Here is a 23105-nt window from a genome sequence, read left to right as displayed (position 1 = left end):
CTGCATAGTTTTCATTTTATAATCTTCTCTATCTGCTTTAAGTGCCATTGAAGAGGAGGAGGGGAGTATCACCCCACCTGTCTCCATTTTTCCTAAGCTCGCTCCCCCCTCCTCCCCCCCAAATATTTCTTTCCAGCCCGCTGGACCAATTTCCCATCTGATTATCAAGCCACATGGAGTCGCACTGTGCTCTCCTGGACTGCAAGGTGCGCTGGGGGTCAGCCGCTCGCTGCCTCCAGCCTGGCCAGAGACTGCCCATGAGCTGACCAGCAGGGAGGAGGCTGGCTGCCTCCGGCCACCTTTTGCAGACCCTTGACCTGACGGCAGCCAACTGGCTGAACCTGGCCATTTGGCTTGGATAGTTCTAGTAACCTCTTTTCAGCAAGGTTTGATTGGTTTTAGAGCCCCTTGGACCAGCCCTGCATCTTACAACAAACATCTGTTTGTTTCCCTTTCTAGGTGTCCAGACAAAAAGTAGCACTTCACTAGGCAGAGGAAGCTGACTAAAACCACGGCATCTACGTGGATTAAACATTTACCTTGGAACAAAGCCAACAAGAGCCCACAGCAAAATGGGGGCTAGTACTTCTTATCAGCGGGGCACATAATGTTTTCCTCTCTGGCCCACAGACAGGACTGTGGGGGGCAGTTGCAAAGGGGGCCTGAGCAGGCTTGTTTCCCAGCCATCAGTTTCCTGGCCTCAGTTCAGCTAAACAATCCAGGCCCAGGCCTGCTGCAGGTGGGCAGAGACCCTTGGCACCTCAAAAACGAGAGGATAGTCCTTGGGGCAGGGCTGATGCTGATCCAAGGGGAAAACCTGCTCTACCTTTGATTATAAAGCAGGATGGAGGGGAAGCAAGAAGCTCTTGTTGGGGGAAGAGGGGCATTTCAAGGTTTTGGGACCACAACTGCCAAGCAGTCCCACCAGCCCACATGTCTGCCACTGAAGGGCACTGTCAGGACCTTTGGTGGAATGGCACCTGGCGGATGTGCTGCCGCAACAGCAAGAGCAGCACCTTTGCATTGCCAGTAGTGAAGCCCCAAGATGGCTGTTGACTTGGGTCCAGTTGCACCCATGCCTCTGCTTACTTGGCTCCAGAGGATCTGCAGTAAGAGATGGCACTTGCTCCGAGCCTGAACTCAAAGAGTTATCTTTGGCAGAAGAGCAGCATCTGTCCTCTGAAGGTGCCTGAGACCTTGGAAGGTGCAGCACCTGGGAAGCCTCTGCCAAACCTCAGAGGGGGCAGATGGTGCTGGTGGCAGAGGACAGAAACTGAAGGGTCTGGGTGCAGTGGTAGCTATTGCGTCCAGTTTCCCAGTCGAAGGGAAGGGACAGAGAAGCAGTGGAGGTGAACAACCGGCTCTGCAGATGCTGCCATTAGGAGCAGTTTGGCTTCCTGGACCACGGCGAGTGGTTTCGTGAAATGGGCTTTTGGCAAGGGGTGGCTTGCACCTCACACCAGTCGGCCAGAATGGTTTTGCCAAAAGCCTTGGAGATCTGATCAGGAGGGCTTTAAAGTGAGTTATATCAGGGAGGGCCCCAGTCTTGCTGAGGGCGGGAATTCCTCAAATGCTGGAGATGGTACCCCAAATGTTATACAGAGAACAAGGCAAATACGATGGCGTTACAAGCTTAGTAGAGGAAGGGAATGCGGTGGATGTAGCGTATCCCTGCAAACAAGCCAGTAAAATGTTGACTAGACAAAACGGCTCTTGGGTGGATTTGTATTTCGTTGATTGGTTGGACCCAAAGGGTGCTCAGCCATGGCTGCTCTTCTTCATCCTGGAGAGAAGTGACCAGTGGGGGGTTGTCCTGGGCCCAGTTTGCTATTCAACATTGACTTGGATGACAAAATTAGAGGCATGCTTATCAAATTTGCAGGTGACACCAAATTAGGAGCAGTAGCTAATACTCCAGAGGACAGGATCAAGATTCAGAATGACCTGAATAGACTAGAAAGCTGGGCCAAAATGAACTTCAACAGGGAGAAATGTCAGGTACTGCACTTAGGAAGGAAAAAGGAAATGCACAGATATAGGATGAAGGAGAGACTTGTATGTGAGAAAGGGATCTGGGAGTCCTAGCAGCCCAGAAGTTGAACATGAGTCAAGAGTGCGACGCGGCAGCTAACAAGGCCAATGCGGTTCTAGGCTGCGTCAATAGAAGTCTAGTGTCCAGATCAAGGGAAGTCATAGTGCCACTCCAGTCTGCCTTGGTCAGGCCCCACCTGGAATAATCCTGTGTCCAGTTCTGGGCAAAACAACTCAAAAAGGACATGGAGAAACTGGAGCCATGTGTCCAAAGGAGGGCAACTGAAATGGTGAAGAAGGGTCTGGAAACCATGAAGCCCTCCCTCTGAGGAGAGACTGAGGGAACTGCTGGGGATGTTTAGCCTGGAGAAGAGAAGGTGAAGAGGGGATATGATGAGAGCCCTGTTGAAATACTTGAAGGGAGGCCATATTCAGGAAGGAGCAAGCTGCTTTTCTGCTGCTGCGCCAGAGAACAGGATCTGGAGCAACGGATGCAAGCGGCAGGAGAAGATTCCACCTGAGAGCCAGGGCTGTTGGACAGAGGAGCACACTCCTTCCTTGGAGGGCTTTGAACAGAGACTGAGCGGCCGTCTCCCAAAGCGGTGTATGAAGACACACCCAACTCAAGGTGGCGGCAGCTCTGGGTGCGCAACGCCGGTCCCCTGGTGAGATCAAACTCTTTACCCAAAAAGGCTCTGAAGCTGAATGTAATGTTCAAAAAAAAGGGGGGGGGGGGTTAATTTAAAGGACAAAACTAAAGAGTTTTCTCCTGCCAGCCCTAGATAAAAGAGACTTTAGAGTTTCAGCAATCTTCAGGGCGTCATCTTTCTGGGTCTGATGTCAGTTTGCTCTCCTCTCTCAATGGAGCTGCGGCAGGGTCTTTCAGCTCCTGAATTCCTTTATTCACTTGCTGATGGTAACCAAAATGGCTCAAGTGTAAGGAATGCCCTTTCCGGCTGCCTGGGCCTCTTTGCCACCAAAGGCAGCTCTCTCTCTGCTGCTCACAGCCAAGACTGCTCCCAACTAAAGGCTTCCAGCTACAGCAGAGCATGCTGGGAAAGGGCAAAGCCAACCTGGAAAGAATGCAGGGGGTCCTGTAGCTCCTCCCACAACTCATGCAAAGAACTCTTCCTGCACTAAACATACTCTGGCCTGAACCAATGTGAAAGGAAACGCAGGACATCACAGGCTGCTTTGACTGGGAGTTCCTGCACGGCTTCTCCTCGGGACTCTGGGCAGCAAAGGACCGCCTCCTCCACTTCCGGTCAGCTGACGGTAAAAGCATAGAGGAGGAGCCATTGCGACGCTGCTGCCGCCGCCGCCCTTGGCCCCGCCCTCCCCTTCCTCCCGCGAGACTTCCTTCTGCCCGGGGGCGGGGCTAGCGGGCCGGGAGCGGAAACAGGAAGTCCGTCCCTCCGGCGTTATGCTGCAGGGAGTTCTGGTCCTGGTCTGAAGGCGGAAGCGGAGTGGTGGGCGGGGCTTCAGGCGGCCAGGTCCCGGCGGAAGTCCGGTCCGTTCTGCGTCCCTCTGGGAGTCCGGGGCGGGGTCTGCCGGCGCTCTCCGCCCGCCATGCTCCGCCTGCGGCTCCGGCTCCTCCTACTTCTCCGCCCGCTCGGGCCCCGGGGCCTCTCCTCCGGTGGCAGGCCTCCGGGGGCCCCTGCAGCCGCCGCCGCCGCCTCGTCGTCGTCGTCGTTGGCGCTGAGGCGCCTGGTGGAGGCCTCCGCCAGCCCCGGGCGCCTGCTGCGCTGGCTCTCGCAGAACCCGTGGCTGTCCTCGGCCTCCCTGCTGGCCCTGGCCCTGGCCCGCCTGGCCTGCCTGCTCTGCCTGCCCCCGAAGGGCCAGCCCCGGCCGCCGCCGGCGGCGGTTCCAGTCCGGCTCCTGCTGGCCCAGCCCGACTTCCGGTTCCTCAGCCGCCGCCTGGCCCCGCGCTGCGCCCGCCTCGACCCCGCCGCGCTGCTGGGGTGCCTGGTGGCCTCCGCCCTCCTGGGTAGGAAGGAAGGAAGGAAGGGCAGCGAGCAGGGAGGGGAGCGGCTCCCGCTCGGCCTCTGACCCCTTCCTTCCTTCCTTCCCTCTCTCTCTCTGTCTCTCCCCAGGGCTGCCCAGCCAGTGCCCCTTGGTCCGGGCGCTGGAGAGGGAGGCCCAGCGGAGGAAGCAGCAGCCGGGGCACTCCTTCCCCCTCCGGCCGGAGAAGGGCCTGGCCCCCGTGGAGGAGATGCTGGCCCTCTGGCGCCCGGAGGCCAGCCCCGCAGGGAGAGCAGACAGGGCCCTGGCCGCCCTCTTCCAGTCCAGGCTCTTCCGCCAGCACCGCCAGGAGCGCTTCCTCCGCAGCATGGCAGGTCAGAGGGGGCCCAGTGGGCGCCTGTGCCCCTTCCGCCTGCCCTGCGCTGACCCCCTTCTTCCCTCCCTCCCTCCCCGCAGACTGGCTCCCTGGCAAAGCAGAGGCCCTGGCCCCCTCCACCCTGGCCTTGCTGGCCAAGCACCTGGCCAGGCACCGCCTGCGAGAACCACGGCTGCTGGACGCTCTGGCCGCCTTCCTCCTCAGGCGGGTCGAGCGCTTGGACGGAAAGGTGAGTGGACGCAGCGCCTGAGCCCTCCGGACGCGGGGCGGTCAGTTGCTCATGGCCGCACAAGGAGCCACACAATCACAGCACACAGGCCTTGCTCTCCTTCCCTTCCTTCTATGGCAGCTGGTGGTTCCGCCACCCAACGGCACTCATTGCCAGACGCCTTTCCTGCCGCCTTTGGGGCTGGGTCCAAGTCCCTGGAGCAGCAGCAGCAGCAGCAGCAGCAGCAGCAGGAGAGAAGAGCCTCCCTCCACCCGAGATGCCTGCCCTTCTGACAGAGGGGGGCTCTCAGAAAGGGCTGTGGGGCCCTGCTCCGGAAGGGAGGGCCAAGAGGGTCCCTGGGGTGGGGGTGGGGTGGACTGCCATGGGGCTCCAGAGATGCCAGTGAGTGCAATGGGGTCTCCCCAGGTACCTTGGGGGGGGCCTTCTTCCACAGTGTCTTCCCCCTCCCCATACTTTCAATCTGGGGAATGATAAGCAGCAGGAAACATTCTTCTTTGGAGGTCTTTAAGCAGAGGCTGGATGGCCATCTGTCAGGGATGCTTTGATTGAGAGTCCCTGCATGGCAGAAGAAGGGGGTTGGACTGGGTGGCCCTTGTGGTCTCTGGGATTCTATGATTCTAGGGCCCTGAGCCGAGCCTCCCTCACTCCGGGGCCTTGCCTCCCTGCAGATGATCCAGAGGCTGGTCTTCCCCTTTGGCCGCCTGAACTACCGCCCCGCGAACCACGCCGAGCTCTTCCCCCGACTGGCGGGGGCTCTGGGGCAGAAAGCCTCCCTCCCCCCACTGGCCACCCTCAATGTCCTGCTGTCCCTGTGCCAACTCCAGTTCTGCCCCCCAGCGACCCTCCTGCGCCGGGTCTTCTCTCCCGCCTTCCTTGCAGATGTCACTGGTATGCGCCATGAAGAGAGGGGGGGTGGCTGGGGGGCACTTCAAAGTGACACGCACGATTGGCCAGTGTCCACCTCTGGCTCTTACGCAGCCTCTCTGTCCTCCCCCAGGCAGCCCCTGTGGGCAGATCGCACGGCGGTACCTCTCCCTTCTGGACATGGCTGTGGTGCTGGAGGACCCAGGCTACGACGGACCCCGCCTTGACCCAATGTACCGCGTGCGGATGTTTGACGGGGCCCTCACCGCAGACAGAGCCAACCGCCAGTACAGGTCAGAGGGCCCTGCAGAGGCGGGTGGAAGGAGAAGGGGCTCTCCCACCTGTTTTCTGCCCCCTCCCCAAGACCACCGAGGGGGGCCTTTGGAGTCTGTACCCGAAGGGGGAATGGCTGGATATGGGGAAGGAAGGGCCATGGGGCGATTGAGGGAAGCAGACCCCTAAGAAAGGGGCAGTGGGCAAAGAGTTTCCCAGCAGGAGGCAGGTGGAGGCACCGCTGCTCTTCCTCTTCCCGATGGAGGATCTTCTCCAAAAGATTTTCTGGACGGAGAATTTTTGGCAAGTTTCTCTTTAATCATTTTTTGAGGGTTTTTGGGGGGCTCTGTGAATGCCATGTTCTAGAAGAGTGTATTCCTGACGATTCGCAAGCAGCATCTGTGGCTTTGGCTTCTTCAGAGAATGCTGGCCTGGAAAGGAGAGATATGTGTATATATACACACACACACACACACACAGACACACTGTGAACCATTCTCTTTAATGTTTGTTACGCTAAATACATCCTAAAACAATTTTAACTGGCAATGTGTTTCTTCACTACAGTTTTAAGAAACCTTGGAGTTAAAAATGAGTCACTAGCTTTCCTTTTCTCAGACTCCTTCATCACACCCATCTTCCCTGTTTGTGAAACGGATTGTCAGGAAACAGTCACTCAAAATGGTGGCTTAATCCTCTGGAACATTTAGGAACATTGTTTAGTTTTTGGCCAGTTGGGATAATCCAGTGAATTGGCAGAGATACCAGTTCACATAGCTTTGGGACTTGTGCCCAAAATACGCCTGTGGACTCTGCCACTTTGGCACTTTCCTGCAGGGAACCCCCCCCCCCCCCCCGCCAAAAGGGCCCCAGGGAAGAGGGATTTCCTCCTCTGGCCTCGGAGGAGCGGCAGATGGGGAGGGGGAGTTGTGGAAGGGGTTGTGTTTTAGGATGGGATGTTCCATGACATTCCAGAATAATAATAATAATAATAATAATAATAATAATAATAATAATAAAATATTTATTTATAGCCCGCCTTTCCATAGATCAAGGTGGGTTCCAACAATAACAGTACAGAGTAAAAACACATTACACAACAACAACAGTTATACATTAAAATCACAATAGCAATATCCAACTAGCATAAGACGTTTACAACAAAGATAATAACGGTGAGGGGGAGGAAGGAGGCTACAAAGGGAGAAAATTAGGGGAAAGCTGTTTGGAACAGGAAGGTTTTTAGTTCAAGGGAGGAACCGAGCAGAGCTCACTGGGAAGCGCGTTCCAGAGCAAAGGAGCCGAGATGGAATAGGCTCTACGCGATGTTGTGGCGTGTTTAGAATCTGGGACTGTCAGCAAATGCTTCCCGGCCGATCTGAGTGTGTGGGGCGGATTATATGGGGAGAGGCGGTTCTCCAAGTATCCTGGGCCCAGGCCATTTAGGGCTTTATAGGTGATAACCAACACCTTGTATTGCGCTCGGAAGCGAATGGACAGCCAATGGAGTTCTTTTAGTATCGGTGTTATATGGGTGGCCCTGGAAGATCCAATAACCACTCTAGCTGCCATATTTTGAACCAACGGTAGCTTCCGGGTATGGTACAAGGGTTGCCCCATGTAGAGCGCATTACAGAAGTCCAAACGAGAGGTTACCAGAGGAATGTTGTTCAGAGTTCTCTCTACAAGGCCCAGCAACATAGAAAAGAGATTTACAGCTTGAATTCAATATATTATTTGGGGAGCAGATGGAAAACCAGAACATTCCCAAACGTTCTTGGGTTGTTCTCCAGGAATATATTCCTATAAAAATGTTGTCTTGAGAAGGTTATCAGTTAATGGGGGGGAGGAACCCCCCCCTGGGTCCTCAAGGGGTCTGCTTGCTGCCTCCCCTTAAGGGCATGAAGGACCTCCAGGCCAGGCTGGGGGGCGGGCGGCTGGTTGGTCAGCTAGCCAGGCATCACGCTTGGACCACGTACGCATGTGTGTTCCTGCATGGCAGAATGGGATTGGACTGGATGGCCCTTGTGGCCTCTTCAAACTCTATGGTTCTGTGCTTGCGCAAGGGGCACCTCGCTAGGTCTTGTTGTGTTGAACCCCCTCTTGCTTTTACTGTCCCCTAGCTACAAAGGCTTGGTGGGAGAGGGACTCCAGCAACTGGTGGGGCCAGACTGCTACTTGCAGGACGAAGTGGTGCCTCCAGGATACAGCGTAGGTAAGAGGGGCGCTGTGGGGGGCAGAGATGCGGGGAGGTCGGGGCAGCTGCTCCATTGAGGACTGGTCTTCTCAGAACAGAGCAAGGGGCAGCGCAGGAGAAGGGGCCACAGAGGTGGGTGGGTTCAGCTGGAAGCCTCCAGTAAACATCTGCCCAACTGTCTGTTTTTGGGGCCTGTGGGGATTGGGGGGGATACGTGTCTTTTGAGAGCCGAAAAAGATGCTTGGCACCTAGGTCTTTGGGTGGTTTCATGGTGGGGATGAGGGTCCTTTTGGGGGCGGCCTCTAGGGAGCAAGTCGGTTTAGAAATGCAGTGGCCTGGATGAGTGCCATAAGAGTTCCCTGTGACATCTTCCTCTTAAAATTTTGGTCTGTTTAAACATGTTAAGTGGGCATTAAATTTGAGTCTTTTTCCAGAGCACAAGTCTTGCCAACTATTTTTAACTGCCAGGGAGATTTGGAGGGACAATGTTTATAGTCAGATGTTTTAGACAACTTTCTAATAGTGTTAGCAAAATTTCCAAACTCTTGTTTTGGAACGTACTTTCTTCTTGCTTTTTCTGATCTTCTTCCTGCCCTGGGGGCGGTTTGCCCCTGAGCATGTGTGGAATTCCTTTTGCCACTCCGAGTCTCGCATCTTTCCCTATGGACATGGGATTGGGCTTGAGTGCCAGCAACTCTGCTTGCAGTTGCTGGTCTCTGGGGCTTTTCTCCCATCTCCCTCTCGCCCCTTCAGACTTCCTGCTCAGGGTCTCCTCTTCAGGTCAAGTATTCCCGCTGGAGGGGGACCTCCACGCGTCTACAGCTGCCACCATCAACACTGCTGTCATCGGAACCCCCGTCTCAGAAGCATGGAACGCACCCCTCCCCAGGCCAGAGCAGCTGGAGGGACCCACAGCAGAGGACAATCGCCCCAGCTCCTCGTGCTCCCCAGGAACAGCTCCTCTGACGACAGAGACCACCCTGGGCAGCTGGACCTGTGGCAGTGCTGGCAAGGCAGACCACCTCTGTTTCCTCACTCAGCAAGAGCCCATGGAAGCGATGGACCAGTCTGCTCCAGGGGTCCTGGCTGAGCCCCCCATCTCCCCTGACTTACCCAGTGCTGAGGGAATCAGGCAGAACAGGCCACAGAAGGCAGAGGAAATCCACAGGTATCCACCTCGAGGGGCCATTTCACAGGTGCTTTGCCCAGCATGGGGAGGGGGGTGTTGCATCACTGCTGTGCTTGCTGAGAAATTCACACACCCCCTTCCTGGCTCCTGCTCAATCTTTTTTCTTCCGGCTATTGCCCAACCTTGCACCAGAGGTGCTTGCATGGTGGGTCAGGTGCCACGGACCCTTATTTTCTGAGGGGTTGGATCTGCCTGCCTTTCCCAGGAGATGCAGAGTGTGTGGTCAGTCTCTCAAAGCAAGGGGGCTTTGGGCTGTGGGAGGTATTAGCCTTGGCCATGGGGTGGGGAGCACAGCCTTGGCCAGGCACCCCTGTGCCCACAGGAGAATGTGCCTTTCTTTGGGGTGAGAGAGCTGAGCTCTTGAGCTTGCACACAGTGACGGGCTTCCTTCTCTTTGGCACCCCATTCTGACCCCATACCCTGTCCTCCCCATCTGAGGCGTTTCCCCTCTAGCTGCCCCATGTACGGTGCTGGGGACCTGAGGGTGGGTGCTTGGCTTGCTGTGGGGTACAGAATTGTAATGGGCAGCTCCCTTTGGGGCTGGGGAGGCATCGGTGGCAGCTCATTGCCCTCTCCTCATCCCCCAAACAGGCTGGTGCTGTCCATCAACGACAAGTGGCATTACTGCCAGAACTCGGAGGTCCTGGTGGGCTCCCGGGCCATGCGGAACCGGCACCTGCGCTTGCTGGGCTACCGCCTCCTCCAGGTGAGGCCCCTTGCAGCCCGATGCCCCTGTCTGAGCCACTGGGGGACACAGGGAGCCTGGATTTTTGGCCTGCCCCCCAGCAGACCGCTGCCTTGTAAGGGTGGCTCTGTTTGCTGAGCATCCCTGTAGTCTGCCAGAGGGAGGGAAAGGGCCCTTCCCCATCCCACAGGACTGCTTTGTTTTAGGGGGAAGGGTAGTGGTCTCACTGGCTCTCTCTGCCCCCTTCAGTTGCCCTATTGGGAACTGGAGAGACTGCGTGGCATTGAGGAAGCCCAGCAGTACCTGTGCCAGAAGCTGAAGGAGCTCCAGCCCTGAGCTGAAGGGATGGAGAGTCTGACTGGTATGGGGAATGTTTTCCTGGCTGCAAAGGAAATGGGGGAGGCCAGACGGACCCCTTGCAACAAAACAAGTGGGGAGCCCAGGCAGGCGCACTCTGCTTTGTGGATGCCCTCTTGCCAGCCAGCTGCCAAAAGCCAGGCGTCTGCCCCAGTTCCCAGCACCTCCCTGGAATATGTCCTATTTGGTTTCCTTGAGAGAGTTGCCTCTCTGTTCTCCTTTTGAGTAGGAGGGGTGGGAGTAGTAGTGGTGGGAAACTGGACACCCCACAACCCCTTCTTGCCCCAAAAAGTCATCCAGGCAGGAAGGGGAGGCAGTCTGCTCAGATTGTAATAAAGCTATTTATTGACACTTTTAAATTAATCTTTTAAATAAGATCATGCCACTTTAGAGCCACTGGCTGATTGTCTTCTTGGAAGAGGTGTGTATGTGTGCCCCCCATCCCTTTGAGGGGCAGAGCTGGGCCATGCTGGTCACTGTGGACGAGATGCGCAGGGGCAGCTCTTTTGGACGGAGAATGCCATGGACGCAGAGCGGTGGGACGGCTTGAGCCTGGCTTGTTCCTCATGCAGCCTCCACTGCCACCCCCCAAAGTGTAGGGTGCCGCCTATGGTTGCTTGAGCTGGGTGGATGCAGAGAAGGCACTAGGTTGGTGGTGGGGGGCACAGGGGAGGCGTGAGCCATGGGGGCCCATCTGGATCACGGAGAAGCCTCTCCAGTCCCTTTCCTGGTGGGCTTTGGTGGCACTCATCCATGCCCTCGTCACACGGGCATAGACATCTCGTGGTATTCGTCCACCCCGGTCCTGGCATCCAGGATGGGTTCAGCCTCGGCTGCGTCCAGCTGAGGAAAGAGGAGGGCAGGGGTTGGAGCAGGCGCTCACTCCCAAGCCAGCACACACCAAAACTGGATGTGCTTGTGGCCCCCTCAGTGGGTCTGAGATGAGGGCATGGGACATGGCACTTACATACTGCAGCTCTCTCTCGGTGAAGATGCGGCTGAGGAGGCACAGGCGGAGTGGCACAGTGAGGATGAGGATGAAGGGGAAGGCCAGCGAGGCCACAGTGGACATCACGGCCCATAGCGCAGCCAGGCAGCTCAGCTGCAGGAGCGTGAAAAGGTGCATTCGCAGCGTCCGCACCTGCAGAGGGGAAGATGGAGCCAAATCATCAGCGCCAGAGCAGCAAAGGACGGGTGAACAGACAGCTGGATGAGAGGAGGCCTCTCCCGAAACCCCCGCACCCCCTCAGGAGCCGCTTGCCATGGGGCAGACATGAGAAAAGCTGGGACTGTGGGGCCCTGGTGTCTGGTCTCGCCAAGAGACTTAAGGAACAGGGACTCTGGCTGCCAAGGTCAAGCTGGCTGGGGCTTCTGGGAGCTGAAGTCCCAAAAAACTGGAGGCGGCTGGCTGGGCTAGCTGTCTTTGGACTTCTTGCAGCCTCTCCCCCTTGTCTTTGATGGCCAGTTCAGTGCACTGGTCACTAGCCCTCCCTTGCACAGGACAGAACTGACCAGAGCCTCTGCCACCATGGGACCCCTACACCAGCCCTCCTCCGACCCGAGTGCAAACCTTCTTGATGTAGCCCTCGTCTGGGTGGTGCTTGGGCGGCATCAGCAGCAGCTGGAGGCGTTCATAGAACTGGATCCCATTCAGGGAAGTGACCCCCATGTAGAGGAAGATCCCAAACAGCACTGCCAGGGGGATCTTGCGCAGGAGGTCCCCAATCACGATGGAGAGGCCTGGACAGTGGAATGGGGCAGAAGCAGTGGGGCGGCTTAGGGGTGGTGTCCAAAAGTAGCTCCAGTCCCCTCAACCAGTGCCAGCTCCCTAGGGTCACCCACGTTGCTGAGTGGGGCGTGTGAGATGGGGGCCTGGAGGGTTGAGCCAGTCCTTGTTTTTGGCCACGAGGCTGCTACAAGGGAAGCCGTCCTGTGGCCCTGAGCCATGCTCTCCCACTGAGCTGGACAGGGGAGGCGGATGGTACAGGACTCACCAACGAGGAAGGCCACCAGCAACCCTGTGACCCGCTGCTCCTTCACCTCTTGGATCTTGGGCTTGTCCCCGGGAGCCACAGCCTTGCTCATGACGGTCAGGGCATTGGCGTGGGTAACCGAGCGCACAGTGGCCGCTGTCAGCCAGGGCAGCCCGAAGAGGGCGCAGATGCCCCCCAGGGCCACGATGATCAGGAGGTCGAGGTGGAACCCAGAGCCCTTCTGCAGCTTCCGCTCCTTCTTGCTGATGATCAACCTGGGGAGGGGAAGGAGCAAGTTGCAGCCGCCGAAGCCCCTTAACACAAAGGAGAGGGCTACAGGTCCCTACCAGAGAGAGCCCCCTAGTTGGAGGACTGGGGGAGGAGAGGCAAAGAGGACCCCCCCCCCCCCGAACCCGATGGCTGTTTGCTTGCCTGACTTACGTAGTGATTTGCGTCTCCATGAAGATGAGGATGAAGACCAGCATGGCCGGGAGCCCACAGCCAAACATCATCCAGATGGGGAAGGGCATGGCCTGGCCCAGTGGGTTGATCACCCAGCCCCGCTTTTGGGGGTCTGTGACGGAGAATCCGTGGGGCACTGACAGTTTCTGTGGAGGGGAAGGGGGGCAGATGCGCAATGTGGCTGGGAAGTGGGGAAGTGGTGTGCAGACCAACCACCTTTCCTTGCCCAGTTAGCCACCAGGAGTGCTCGGTGCAGTTCCTAGGGCATAATCCTGCGGTTGCCCTTGTTCCAGCAGATATACACTTTTTGGCTGCGTTGCAACTCTTGCTCTTGACCCAGTTGTGCACAGGGATGCCCAATGGGACCAAACGGATGGCAGAGCCAACCCAACGTGGACCCCAGGGCCCCCTTTCCTGCTGCACATATGCTGTTCCCCGGAGGTTGGCTGAGACAAACTGCTCCAATTCGTCGCAGGGGGTGCTATGCGGCACGCAGGCCTGGCATTGGATCTCATCTGGGTAGGTCAAGGCTCATGTGGGGACACTCAGGCACATCAAAATGGAGGAAGGTTATACAATTCCAAAGGGACTCAGGGCCCACTGCTGACACCCCCCCCCCAGAAAGGCAGCTGCCTGCACTTACCTGTGTGTAGGTGTCCTCAATGTTGTAGTCCACCAGCACCATAAACAGGATGGCGATGGGCACCCCAAAGTCACCAATCACTCGCCGGACCTGCCCAGAAAGACTTGCTCAGACACAAACCGCTCCCCCAGACCCTTGCCGTTCGCTCCAGAGCCCATCTGCAGGCAAAGATCCTTTCCCAAACGGCCCTCAGAACTGTTTTCAGGCCGGGGTTTCTCCTAAACACCTAAGTGATGACGACAAAGAGCCCCTGAGCATGAGCAAAATTTCTGCCCTCTCCTTCCCACCCAAAGAAAGATCACCGCTGCCACCTCAGGCGAGGATGGCTAGCAGCCCGTTGGCTTCTTCTGTCCCCCACTAGCCACACCAACCGACTGCCCTCCTAGTTGCAGTGCAGACCACGCACCCCACCGGGAAAGAAGCGGCTGTTCTTGAACTTGCGCAGGAAGAAGGCAATGAAGAATGTCCCAGCCATGAGCACCAAGGACAGCAGGGCGGTGTTGGGCTGACCAGTCAGTTCGGGGGACACCTGGTGCCTGCTGCTGTCATTCCCTTGACTCTCTGGGACCTGGATGGAGTCGTTGAGCTGCAGGCAGCTGTTCAGCGGGTGCTGCTGGAAGATCTGCTCAAGGGAAAGGGGGTCACTCGCCTCTCTCACAGGGAGACCCCTCCAGACAGCAAGCAATTGACTGCAATGCTTCTGGGGCTCTCTTGCCCAAACAAGTGCCCCCCCCATTTCAGACGGCTGCCAGCATTCCCCCTCCCTCTGCGTCAAACCCTCTCCCTAGGGTCACCTTGAACAACTTGAAGAAGGTTTCATAGATGAAGATGAGGGAAATGAGAAAGGCAAAGATCTCCTGGGTGAAGCGGGTAACGTAGCGCACCAGGAAGCTGCCCTCAAAGGCCACCATCAGGATCCCGATGATGATGAGCCAGAAGCCAATCCAGACGCGGCCCACCAAGTAGTCCAGGCTGTAGGATGTGCAGAACTGGACACACAAAGGAGAGGGTGCCAGGAGGTGCAGAAAGCAGGAGGCGCACCTTGGGATGGGGAGACCCCACCAGTGGAGAATGCACTGGGTTTCACTGGTTGCCCAGAGTCCTTTCACCACCTCCCCCCCCCCCCCATTGTTCAGGCCAATGCTTTAAGCAGCCTGAGGGGGGCGGGCAAGCCTCTGGCCTCTGGCATGTCCTGCCCTGTAGTCAATCCACCCGTCCTCAATCCTGTGGCCAAAGATCCCTCTCCCATGGAACAGCAGAGGCACTGCGCAGGGGACTGTCTGCCTGCTCCGCTGTCCTCCTTGTCCAGCCAAGAGAGGACAGTGGAGACTCAGAAGCAGTGGGTCAGTTCCCTGTTTGGGGGGGGGGGTAGAAAGACTGGTGGAAAGAATATTCCTGTCCATTGGCTTTTTTTGCCAATTAATGGGTTTCCTGATGCTCAGGAAATCCCAGTAAGAAGTCATGGAGTTGGAAGAGACACCCAGGGGCCATACAATCCAACCTCTTTCTGCCATGCAGGAATACTCCATCCTAGCCTCTCTGTTCAAAAACAGCCTCCAATGAAGGAGACTCCATCCTCCTCTGAAACAGCAGAGTGCAAAGTCTTTGGAGTAATTATTCAGTGCAGATGGTTTTTATCCAGATATTTTTTTTTCAACAGAGACATGGTTTCTGCAGAAAGTGTGTGGTTTTGCACTGATAAATTGTGGGGTTTTTGTCTAAAATATTTTTTCCGGAACATCCTCGGATGCAAATACCTCCCAAAAGAGAACTGGGGATAAATCTTTTCTGCCTCCCTGGGGAGAAAACTACAGCGACTACCCTGCATGTGTGGATGAGAGATGCCAAGACCAGCAGCAAGGAGGGAGCCCCCAGACTCACCATGTAGAAGGCCTCCTCAAATACGAGAAGAGGCCCCGAGAAGCCAATGATGAGGAGGGGCTGCGCACCCAGCAGGCAGAAGACAATGCCTTGCACCGAGGTGGAGATGATCAACTCTGAGACGCCAATCAGACCCTCCGTCTTCTCACCTGGAAGGGACACAAAGCCAGGGCTCAGCCAAGGCAGCAGAGCCCCGTCATGGCCCTCCCTCGGGGCTGCCCTGAGTGCTAAGGCCAGTGGGGTCTTTGCAGGGCCAGCTCCTGCTCACTCACCCAGCAGCCCCCCAAAGGTGATGGCGGGAGACAGAGCCGCAAAGTAGATGAAGATCACGGCAGCCAGGCACTGGGCGTCCAGCGCATCCCGGAAGTCGCTAAGGTACTTCGGATAGCGCTGGCGGATGTCCCGGATCAGCCCCCCGAAGGGACGGCCCGTTCGCCGGAGTGAGTCAAGCTCCTCGGTCTCCAAAACCGACAGCTTCAGCAGCGCTGAAGAGAGGGAGGGATTAGCGAGAGGGGCCCCAGACCCCAGACCCCACCTGCATTGCGGCCCAGCTCCTCCTGCTCCTAGCATCCCTTTGGAATCTGGTCTTGTCGTTCTCCCAAATGGATCCAATGCAGGAGTCCTGGACAGGGCTGGCTGAATGTAAGAATGGGGATGCTGGATGCAACCCACTTGGGGTGGAAGGAAGGGGTCTATCCGTCCCCATCTCCCCTCTGAGCCGAAGTCTGCCCAGCAACTCAGGAAGAGGGAGCCCATCAATCACTGGGGTGGTGGTGGGCCATGGCATGGAGGCTTCCTGGGGCCATAGACCCCTTGACCCTGGCTCCCTTTTGGGGCTCCCAGGCCCCATGAGTGAGCCAACTGGAGCGGTCTGAGGCTGGGTGGGACCCCTGGGGAGGTCTGTGGGTTTTTGGAAAACACCCCCTTTGCGAGGCCCCTTTCCTTGCACATGCATGCGCACGCGCTCCTGTCCGGCCAGAGAAAACGTTCCCCTCCCAGCAGTGGTTTAGCCACTGACTGTGAGCACTTTTAAAAGCCTGCTGACCTTTTGTCTTTGCAAAGGATTTGTTTTAAATGGTTTCCATTCTGAGAATAGTTCAGCCGCATTTTAATAAGCTCTTTCTCAGTGTTTTTTCTTATGCCTCTGCCTGTGCTTTTATCAGTTTCAGTTCTTGTGAGGCACTTTGACTCCTGGTTTTGGAGGAAAGGCGGGATAACAACGCCAGCAAACAAGGCTGCTGCTGGTGTTGCTCATGAGTAGGCTGCAGCTACGCCAGAGCACCTGGAGTGGACAGAGGCGGGTGGGAGCCCCACAAGACCGCCAGACCCACGGAGGGGTATCGGAGGACCCCAAAGGTGCTGATGATGGGGGGCATGAGCTACTTTGGTTGGCCAGTCTTGGCCGGAGCTGCTCCATGCATGGGCAGGTAGAGGAGGATGGCCCCTGGCCCTACCTTTCTCTTCTGGAGACTTGGGCTCAGCCACTGGCCCCAGAAGCAGCCGCCGCTCTTGCTCCTCCCTCCGCCGCAGCATCTCGCGCTGGAAGTTGGCCACGCTCCGCAGGAGCTCCTCGCCTTGGACCTCGGAGGGCGGCAGGACCACGCTGCAGTCCAGGAACTCATTGATGGCGTTGAGCAGGTCGTTCCGGTCGTCGGCCAAGTAGGCGGCCTCATGGAAATGCTGGGGGCAGATGGGGAGAGGTGGGCTCAGAGGAGGCCCAATCCCAGGCAGTGCGCTGCAGTGGGGGGCTGGGGCAGGGCGGTCTCCAGCCTACCTTGTCGGACATGAGGGTGGAGATGGAGCGCCCAATCTCGTGGTAGTCCATGTTGGCATTCCGAGGGCCCAGCAGCACAAAGAGGAACCGGACTGGGATGGGGACCTCCAGCACCGCGTCCAGCTGGACCGCCTCCTGCAGCCGCACAAAGGCCATTGTGGGCTGGTCCAGGAACTCCACTGACCCTGCGGTCAGAAGGGAAGGCAGGAGGGCATGCATGAGCGAGGCCTAGCAGAAGACACTCCACCACCCCGTCCCCCGTGGGGCCATGGCTGCCTCTCCCTTACCCACAAGCACCACCGTGGCCTCGGCGTTCTCCGGGATCTTCTCCAGCAGCTTCAGCTCGTGTTTGGACTTGGAGCGGGTGATGCTGCTCAAGACGGGGGAGGCCAACTCCTTCTGGGGGAGCAAGCAGGGAGCGGTCAATGCCTGGTGGCCGTCCGTCCCTGAGCCCCCATCACCCACTGACCACAGCGACACCCCCATCTGCACTAATCAGAAAATGCCAGGGCAAATTCTACAGCATCTTCTGTTAAGGCAGCGTGCATCAAAATGGGAAAGGAAGAGACAGATTAAATGGCACCAGGGCATTCGATGCCGTTGGGCAGTAGCTGGGAAACCTTGCCCTGAAAGATCTTTTCATTCCCTTTCCAACGCCTTTTTGCTTTGGAGAGGTTCTTGCCTGAGGGGTACTGAATGGCAGAGGGGAGCTGCTTTTGTTCTTATAGTTATCCTCAAATGCTTTTTCAATGGTTAAAAATTAAAATTTTAATGTTGTTGTATAAACTGATTTTATTATAGAGATAGATATCAATTTTGCTTTAACCTGTGCAGAGCCACTACTGGGAGCCAAGCAAACTATTCTTTGCTGCAGCAAAGAATGGAACTGCTATCCTAGCCTGCATTAAAAGAAGGCAAAGTTCCCAAGTCAAGGGAAGTAATAGTCCCACTATACTCTGCTTTGCTCAGGCCTCATCCAAAGACCTGTGTTCAATTCAATTTGAGAAGGATATAGACAAGTTGGTGCTGGCTCAGAGAAGGGCAACGAGAGTTATGAAGAACAAAACATACGAGGAGAGGCTGAAGGAGCTGGGCATGTTCAGCTTGGAGAAGAAAGGACTGAGGGATGACATGAATGCCCTCTTTAAATACCTGCAGGGCTGCCCCAGAGAGGAGGGGCAGGACTGTTCTCTGCTGCCCCAGAAGAGGACTAGCTGTCGTTGTTTTAAGTTACAACATTTGGGTTGAACATGAGATGCAACTTTACAGTGAGAGCGGCTGAGCGATGGAAGCGATTGCCCAGAGAGGCAGTGGGTTCTCCATCTCTGGACACCTTCCATAAGAAGGTGGACAGCTCACTGCTGGGGATGCTTTAGTGCAGCTGTGCGTCGCGACCCCTTTGGGGGTCAAACAACCCTTTCACAGGGGTCACCTAAGATCATCAGAAAACATAAGATCATTGGAAAACATACATAAACCGAGACGAGAATAATTTTATGGTTGGGGGTCACCACAACATGAGGAATTGTATTAAAGGGTCGCGGCATTAGGAAGATTGAGAACCACTGCTTTAGTGGGAGACTACTGAGCGGGGGGACTGGTCCTGAGGGCCAACCCTATGATTCTAGGTAGTACCTAAAGAAAGATTTCTTTCTTATTTATTTATTAGGACAGCGAGTGCTGGCTAGACAGGAAGGAGTTCCGGCCCTCCCTTGCTGCATAGCTGGGGGCTCAGTCCTCCTTCCCTGCTTTCCTCAACTTTCCTTCTCATCAGGTGTGCTTCTGGGGGGTGGAAGATGCTCCATTTCCCTCCACCACTTTGTGTGTGTGCGCGCGCGCAATTGTGCTGATGGGCACAGGTACCTGGCAGCCCAAGAGCCGAGGGGTCTCACCTCCTTCTCTATGTCCAACCGGGACTCCTGCTCCATGGGGCCACCAATGAGTGGGTCAGTCACTGTTGGCTCAGCAGCCTCCGTTATGTGGTTGGTGCTGTGATAGTGGCCCAGCAAGGAGCCTACGGAGCTGGCGGAGATGTTGCGGGGGAAGGAAAACTCCTTCTCATCTGAGGGGTGGCTGAGGAAAAGGCAAGCACGGACTCAGCTGGCATCCTCTGGGCCCCTTGGCTCTGTCCCGGGAAGGGGTGCTTTCCTGCCCACCATCCCTGACCGTGGTGGAGCTTGGGAGGGCACAGGCTGCCTCTGTTGCCCCATAAGGGAAGCTTCCACATGACTGGCGACCTCTGTGCCCTCCAACCAGCCCCACTGTCCCCCTTGCTGGGATCAACAGTGGTCTCATGGATCCCAGGGGATCGGCCCCCGCTTGACCCACCTGTGCTTCAGCAGGAGCGCCCGCAGGACGTTAGCCCGGTCATCAGCACGGATCTGGTCTGAAATGATCATCTGTTCCACCACCTGGTGCGCCACCCCTGGCAGGGTCTTCTGGTCCAGGTCAAGAAGGACAGCACCTAGAGGGGAAGAGGGCAAGCTGGTACATGGGAAAGATGGCGCAGGCCCGTCTTGGGAGAGGGCGGCACGTGTGCATGTGGACCCCCCATGACTGCAGTGGTTTCTTAGGTCTCCAGGGGCTGTGGCACATTCAACCCAAAGGAAAACAGATTAGCGTCTGCCAGGCTGGACGAGAGATGGAAGACGCCAATGCCCCACAAAAACCTCCTCCCCCCACGAGATTCTGGTCATTTTCAGCACAGCACAGCACCCCCCCCCCGCAGAGTCTGCATTTGGTTTCTGTGGGAGGTGGCTACCAATGTACTTTCAAAGGTGGGATTCCCAGCCACTAGTTTCTCAGCTGGAGGCTCAACATCCTTTTGCTCCAAAGATAAACTGCACCCCAAGAGATGGCCTGCCACCCCATTTTCCCCAAGAGGAAAACAAAGTGCCAATTTCTCTCCTTTTGCTGGAGGAAGGAAGGATCCTACACCTGAGCGCTCCTCTTCCTCCTCCCCACCAGCCCTACTGCACCCAAAGGCGCTCCTTCAGCAACAGGTCCATGCCGTGTGATGGGTGTCTACTTGGGAGGAAGAGCACTGGGGCTCCCAGGGACAGAAAAGAGACCTATAACCAGAGTGGCATGAAGGGAACCCAGAGCCTCCTCCCCATGGCACTCCAGGGGGCTGGGAGGTGTGGCACTGCTGAGGCCACTTTTGACCCCTTCCACTCTCTGCCCCAGAGCAAAACCCCCAGGGCTTCCATGCCCAGCCTGGCCATGACCTCAGGTAGCTCCATGGGCAGGAGGCTCTTTTCAGGGGCTTCCCAAGAGCCTTGCAGGGCAGATGCCACAGAGGAAGGGGTGGAGGGGACCCTGGGGAGGGGGAGCTTGCAAGAAAGTTCTTCCAGAGCCACGAGGGCTACTTTCAAGGCTCTCCCCAGCCCTTTTGGCACCTCTGCCACCCCTGCCCTCTAAGCCTGTTGCGTGGCCTACCGTGGGAGAGGGTCCTGCGCAGCTCCAGCAGGCTGCGGAAGGAGAGGGAGGCCACGTGGGGCTTGCCCCAGCGGTCCGTCTCCTCCTCCACGTCCTCCTCGAACTTGATCCACCGGGCCGTCTCCTTCCACTGCATTTCCTGGTTCTTGTCCACAATCAGCTCATTCAGCTCCACAAACACCTGCACCAAGGAAGACTGGATCAGGGCCAGAGAAGGGGGTGGGGGCCAGCAAGGTAGAGGGGCAGTTCAGGGGGGGCACTACCCATGGGGGCACTAAAGGCAAGGTGGGAAGGCCATGAAGAGATCGGGATTTGTCCTATGCCATGCAGGTGCCCAGGCCAGTCTAGCTGGATTGGGCAAAATTCATGCCCCCCCCCAGCTCATTTGTCTGGACCTCAGCCACAGGGGTACTCCTCCGCCTATCCAAGCATAGGGGTCACAGATGGGGTGGATTGGACACAGGCAGCCCCCTCTTCTGCACATTCATTTGATGTGCCGAAGGGTCATATGAATCCTCACTCCCCACATGCCTAATAAGGGAAGCTGGTGCTTCTTCTCTGCCCTCCCTGAATCCCACCCATCCACCCCACAGTGGAAGAAAACTTGGCATATGGGGCGGGGAGGGCGAGTAGCCACTTTGAGTCCCTATATCGGGATATAAGAAAATAATAATAATAATAATAATAATAATAATCTGCCCCACCAGAAAATCAATTCCTCAAGAGGGAGACCTGGAATGAGGGTTTGAGGCTACAGATCTGCTTGTGGGCCCTGGTTCAGCGTCAGGCAGTTGTGGGTCCCATCCCTGGCAGAGAGCACATCTGCTTCAAGAGGTCATAGGAAAGGACCCTTCCACCCATTGGGACCCCCCGAAGGGCAGCCCTGGGGAGGGAGCCTCTTGGGAGCCAGCATCTGCCACCAGAAACTGTCCTGGGCCAGGAGGAGCTGAGGGCACAAGAAAAGGAGCCCCTCGTGCCCTCCAGCCCACTGCCAGCCCCTGCTGCTCACCTCGTGGGGCTGGCGGTCCGTCTTGCGCTGCCGAATACTGGACTCCCTGCGGCCCTTGCCAACGTGGACCACCTGCCCCTTGGTGCTCTTCCGGACCAGATGCCTCCGCACTCCAGGCACATCCTCAAACCTGTGGCCTGCAGGAGGGAAGTCCATAGGCATGAGAGGGGCTGATCTAGGAGGGAAGATCCTGCCCTAACAGGCCTCTGGGGGGTCCTCCTTCTCAGCTCCTGGGGCTGGATGCTGGTGGAAGGGATGGCAGGAACCTTGTCCCCAGTGTTTCCTGGCCAGCCACAAGGGACACAGACCCCAAACCTAAAGCCCAGGGTGGGCCCTGCCCAGCTCTGCTGCTGTCTGCCCCGTCCCACGGGCCTGAAGCAGGGCCTGGCACCCAGCATTGCCAAACCTGACCAGGGCTGGAGCCCAGGGGCACGACAGGGCCACATATGTGTCCACAAGAGCCACAGAACATGTACGCTTGGGCCCTTCATATGAGTGGGAGGTCCATCTGTGGTGGTCTGTGTGCGAAAAAGGTATAGGGGTCCAGCCAGGCTCAGGGCTCTCATGCATTTGCTCCAGGCCCTGGGGATGTGAGGGCCTGCACATGATCATGCCCCCTGCTTCTCTCTCATTCTCCCCTTCACAAAACCTCTGCCCCCAGAAGGTCCTCCAGGGCCCCCATAGGACTCCTTGCTGTTTTTACTGCCATGAAAAACACAGGCGCCTCCCTGATGCTTTCCATCCAACTCCTGGCAGGGGAGACCTCCGCCGCTCTTGCTGTGCCTGCTCTTGAGGGATGTGAGGAGGAAAGAGACCCTGTCTGACCTCAGGTGGCTTCCCTGGGAAGACGGCGGCACCCCAGCCCCCTTCCCAATCACTCACTGACTCACTCTTCATGTAGTCCAGGTCAGCAGAAGCCAAGGTCTGGGCCTCTGACTCGTCTGTGGGCACTTTCGGGTAGCGGGCCTGGTCGATGCCCGTCTGGCTCCCAATCCGCCGGCGCTCATTGAGGTTGTAGCTGCGGTGCCCGAGCTGTGACTTGGAGAGCAAGCGCCCTGGGGAGCTGCCCTCGGCCGTGCCAGGCCCCTCAGGGCCACCGGGATCCTCGGCATCTGAGCTGTGAGAGAGGCCATCATACGCATGCATGCACACAGCCGGCCCCCTTCCGGTCCCCCTCCCACAGAAAAGCCCCCAGCAGCTCCTCTTGGCACCTATGCAAAGCCAGTTTCAGTATAAAAGGCCTGGGTAAGGGAGGGGGAGACTTCTACCCCACCTTCACTTCCAATCCTACCCCCAGCCCAACTGGGGAAGGAGGAAGGGGACCCTGGAAAGAGCCTTCCCCCAACTCCTTGCAGGAGTGGCGCCTGGGAGCTCCGTAAGTGCAGGAAAGATGCACAGATAAGTTACAAATTAGATGCAAACAGCCCTAAGCCCATGGCCGTAGCCCCCTTTTCCAGTCCCACAGGTTCAGGGAAATGGAACAGCAGACCTCCAAGGCAGGAAAAGTGAAGGAGGTAATCATAGAATTGGAAGAGGCCCCAAGGACCATCCAGTCCAACCCTATTCTGCCATGCAGGAACTCTCAATCAAAGCATCCCCAGAGATGGCCATCTCTGCTTAAAGACCACCAAGGTAGGAGACTCCATCACACTCCAAGGGAGTGAGGGAGGAAGGAAGGAGAGGAGCCAGTGGCACTTTTGCCCCTAGCCACAGGGAGCTACGGAGTCACTGACACCTGGGCCCTGTGGTCCTGCTTACCCCT

The 23105-nt window shown here is 57.0% G+C and overlaps 2 protein-coding genes across 8 annotated transcripts in view; one reads left to right on the top strand and one right to left on the bottom strand.

The window, feature by feature from the left end:
* Nucleotides 1-3516: 3516 nt before the first annotated feature.
* Nucleotides 3517-10553, top strand: FASTK (Fas activated serine/threonine kinase). Its single transcript, XM_089533987.1, has 9 exons — nucleotides 3517-4018; nucleotides 4125-4367; nucleotides 4450-4598; nucleotides 5267-5486; nucleotides 5596-5755; nucleotides 7859-7950; nucleotides 8713-9100; nucleotides 9713-9827; nucleotides 10056-10553. The coding sequence occupies exons 1-9, from the start codon at nucleotides 3601-3603 to the stop codon at nucleotides 10140-10142; spliced, it is 1872 nt and encodes a 623-aa protein (XP_089390113.1). The 5' UTR covers nucleotides 3517-3600; the 3' UTR covers nucleotides 10143-10553.
* SLC4A2 (solute carrier family 4 member 2) overlaps nucleotides 10486-23105 on the bottom strand; it is a 40906-nt gene continuing 28286 nt past the window's right edge. For 4 of the 7 annotated variants that reach the window (XM_089533982.1, XM_089533983.1, XM_089533980.1 and 1 more), the window contains 18 exons: nucleotides 22234-22460; nucleotides 21344-21480; nucleotides 20335-20515; nucleotides 19225-19360; nucleotides 18789-18969; nucleotides 17184-17295; nucleotides 16897-17081; nucleotides 16577-16802; nucleotides 15395-15607; nucleotides 15123-15271; nucleotides 14036-14230; nucleotides 13648-13863; nucleotides 13242-13331; nucleotides 12578-12744; nucleotides 12158-12411; nucleotides 11734-11903; nucleotides 11131-11304; nucleotides 10486-11006 (listed from right to left, as the gene is read on the bottom strand). In XM_089533982.1, the coding sequence (XP_089390108.1) occupies nucleotides 10926-11006; nucleotides 11131-11304; nucleotides 11734-11903; nucleotides 12158-12411; nucleotides 12578-12744; nucleotides 13242-13331; nucleotides 13648-13863; nucleotides 14036-14230; nucleotides 15123-15271; nucleotides 15395-15607; nucleotides 16577-16802; nucleotides 16897-17081; nucleotides 17184-17295; nucleotides 18789-18969; nucleotides 19225-19360; nucleotides 20335-20515; nucleotides 21344-21480; nucleotides 22234-22460 (3094 nt within the window). In that variant the 3' untranslated portion in view covers nucleotides 10486-10925. Of the gene's footprint in view, nucleotides 11007-11130; nucleotides 11305-11733; nucleotides 11904-12157; nucleotides 12412-12568; nucleotides 12745-13241; nucleotides 13468-13647; nucleotides 13864-14035; nucleotides 14231-15122; nucleotides 15272-15394; nucleotides 15608-16576; nucleotides 16803-16896; nucleotides 17082-17183; nucleotides 17296-18788; nucleotides 18970-19224; nucleotides 19361-20334; nucleotides 20516-21343; nucleotides 21481-22233; nucleotides 22461-23105 lie in introns of those variants that run through there. The other 3 variants (XM_089533981.1, XM_089533986.1, XR_016281991.1) reach the window with 3 other exon arrangements.

The sequence above is a fragment of the Sceloporus occidentalis genome, unplaced genomic scaffold (assembly GCF_023333645.1).
Source record: "Sceloporus occidentalis isolate IW3139 unplaced genomic scaffold, rSceOcc1.0.p SCAF_7, whole genome shotgun sequence".
Taxonomy (NCBI): Eukaryota; Metazoa; Chordata; class Lepidosauria; order Squamata; family Phrynosomatidae; genus Sceloporus; species Sceloporus occidentalis.
Note: the sequence above shows the minus strand (reverse complement) of the source record. Positions and strands in the feature narration are given on the sequence as shown.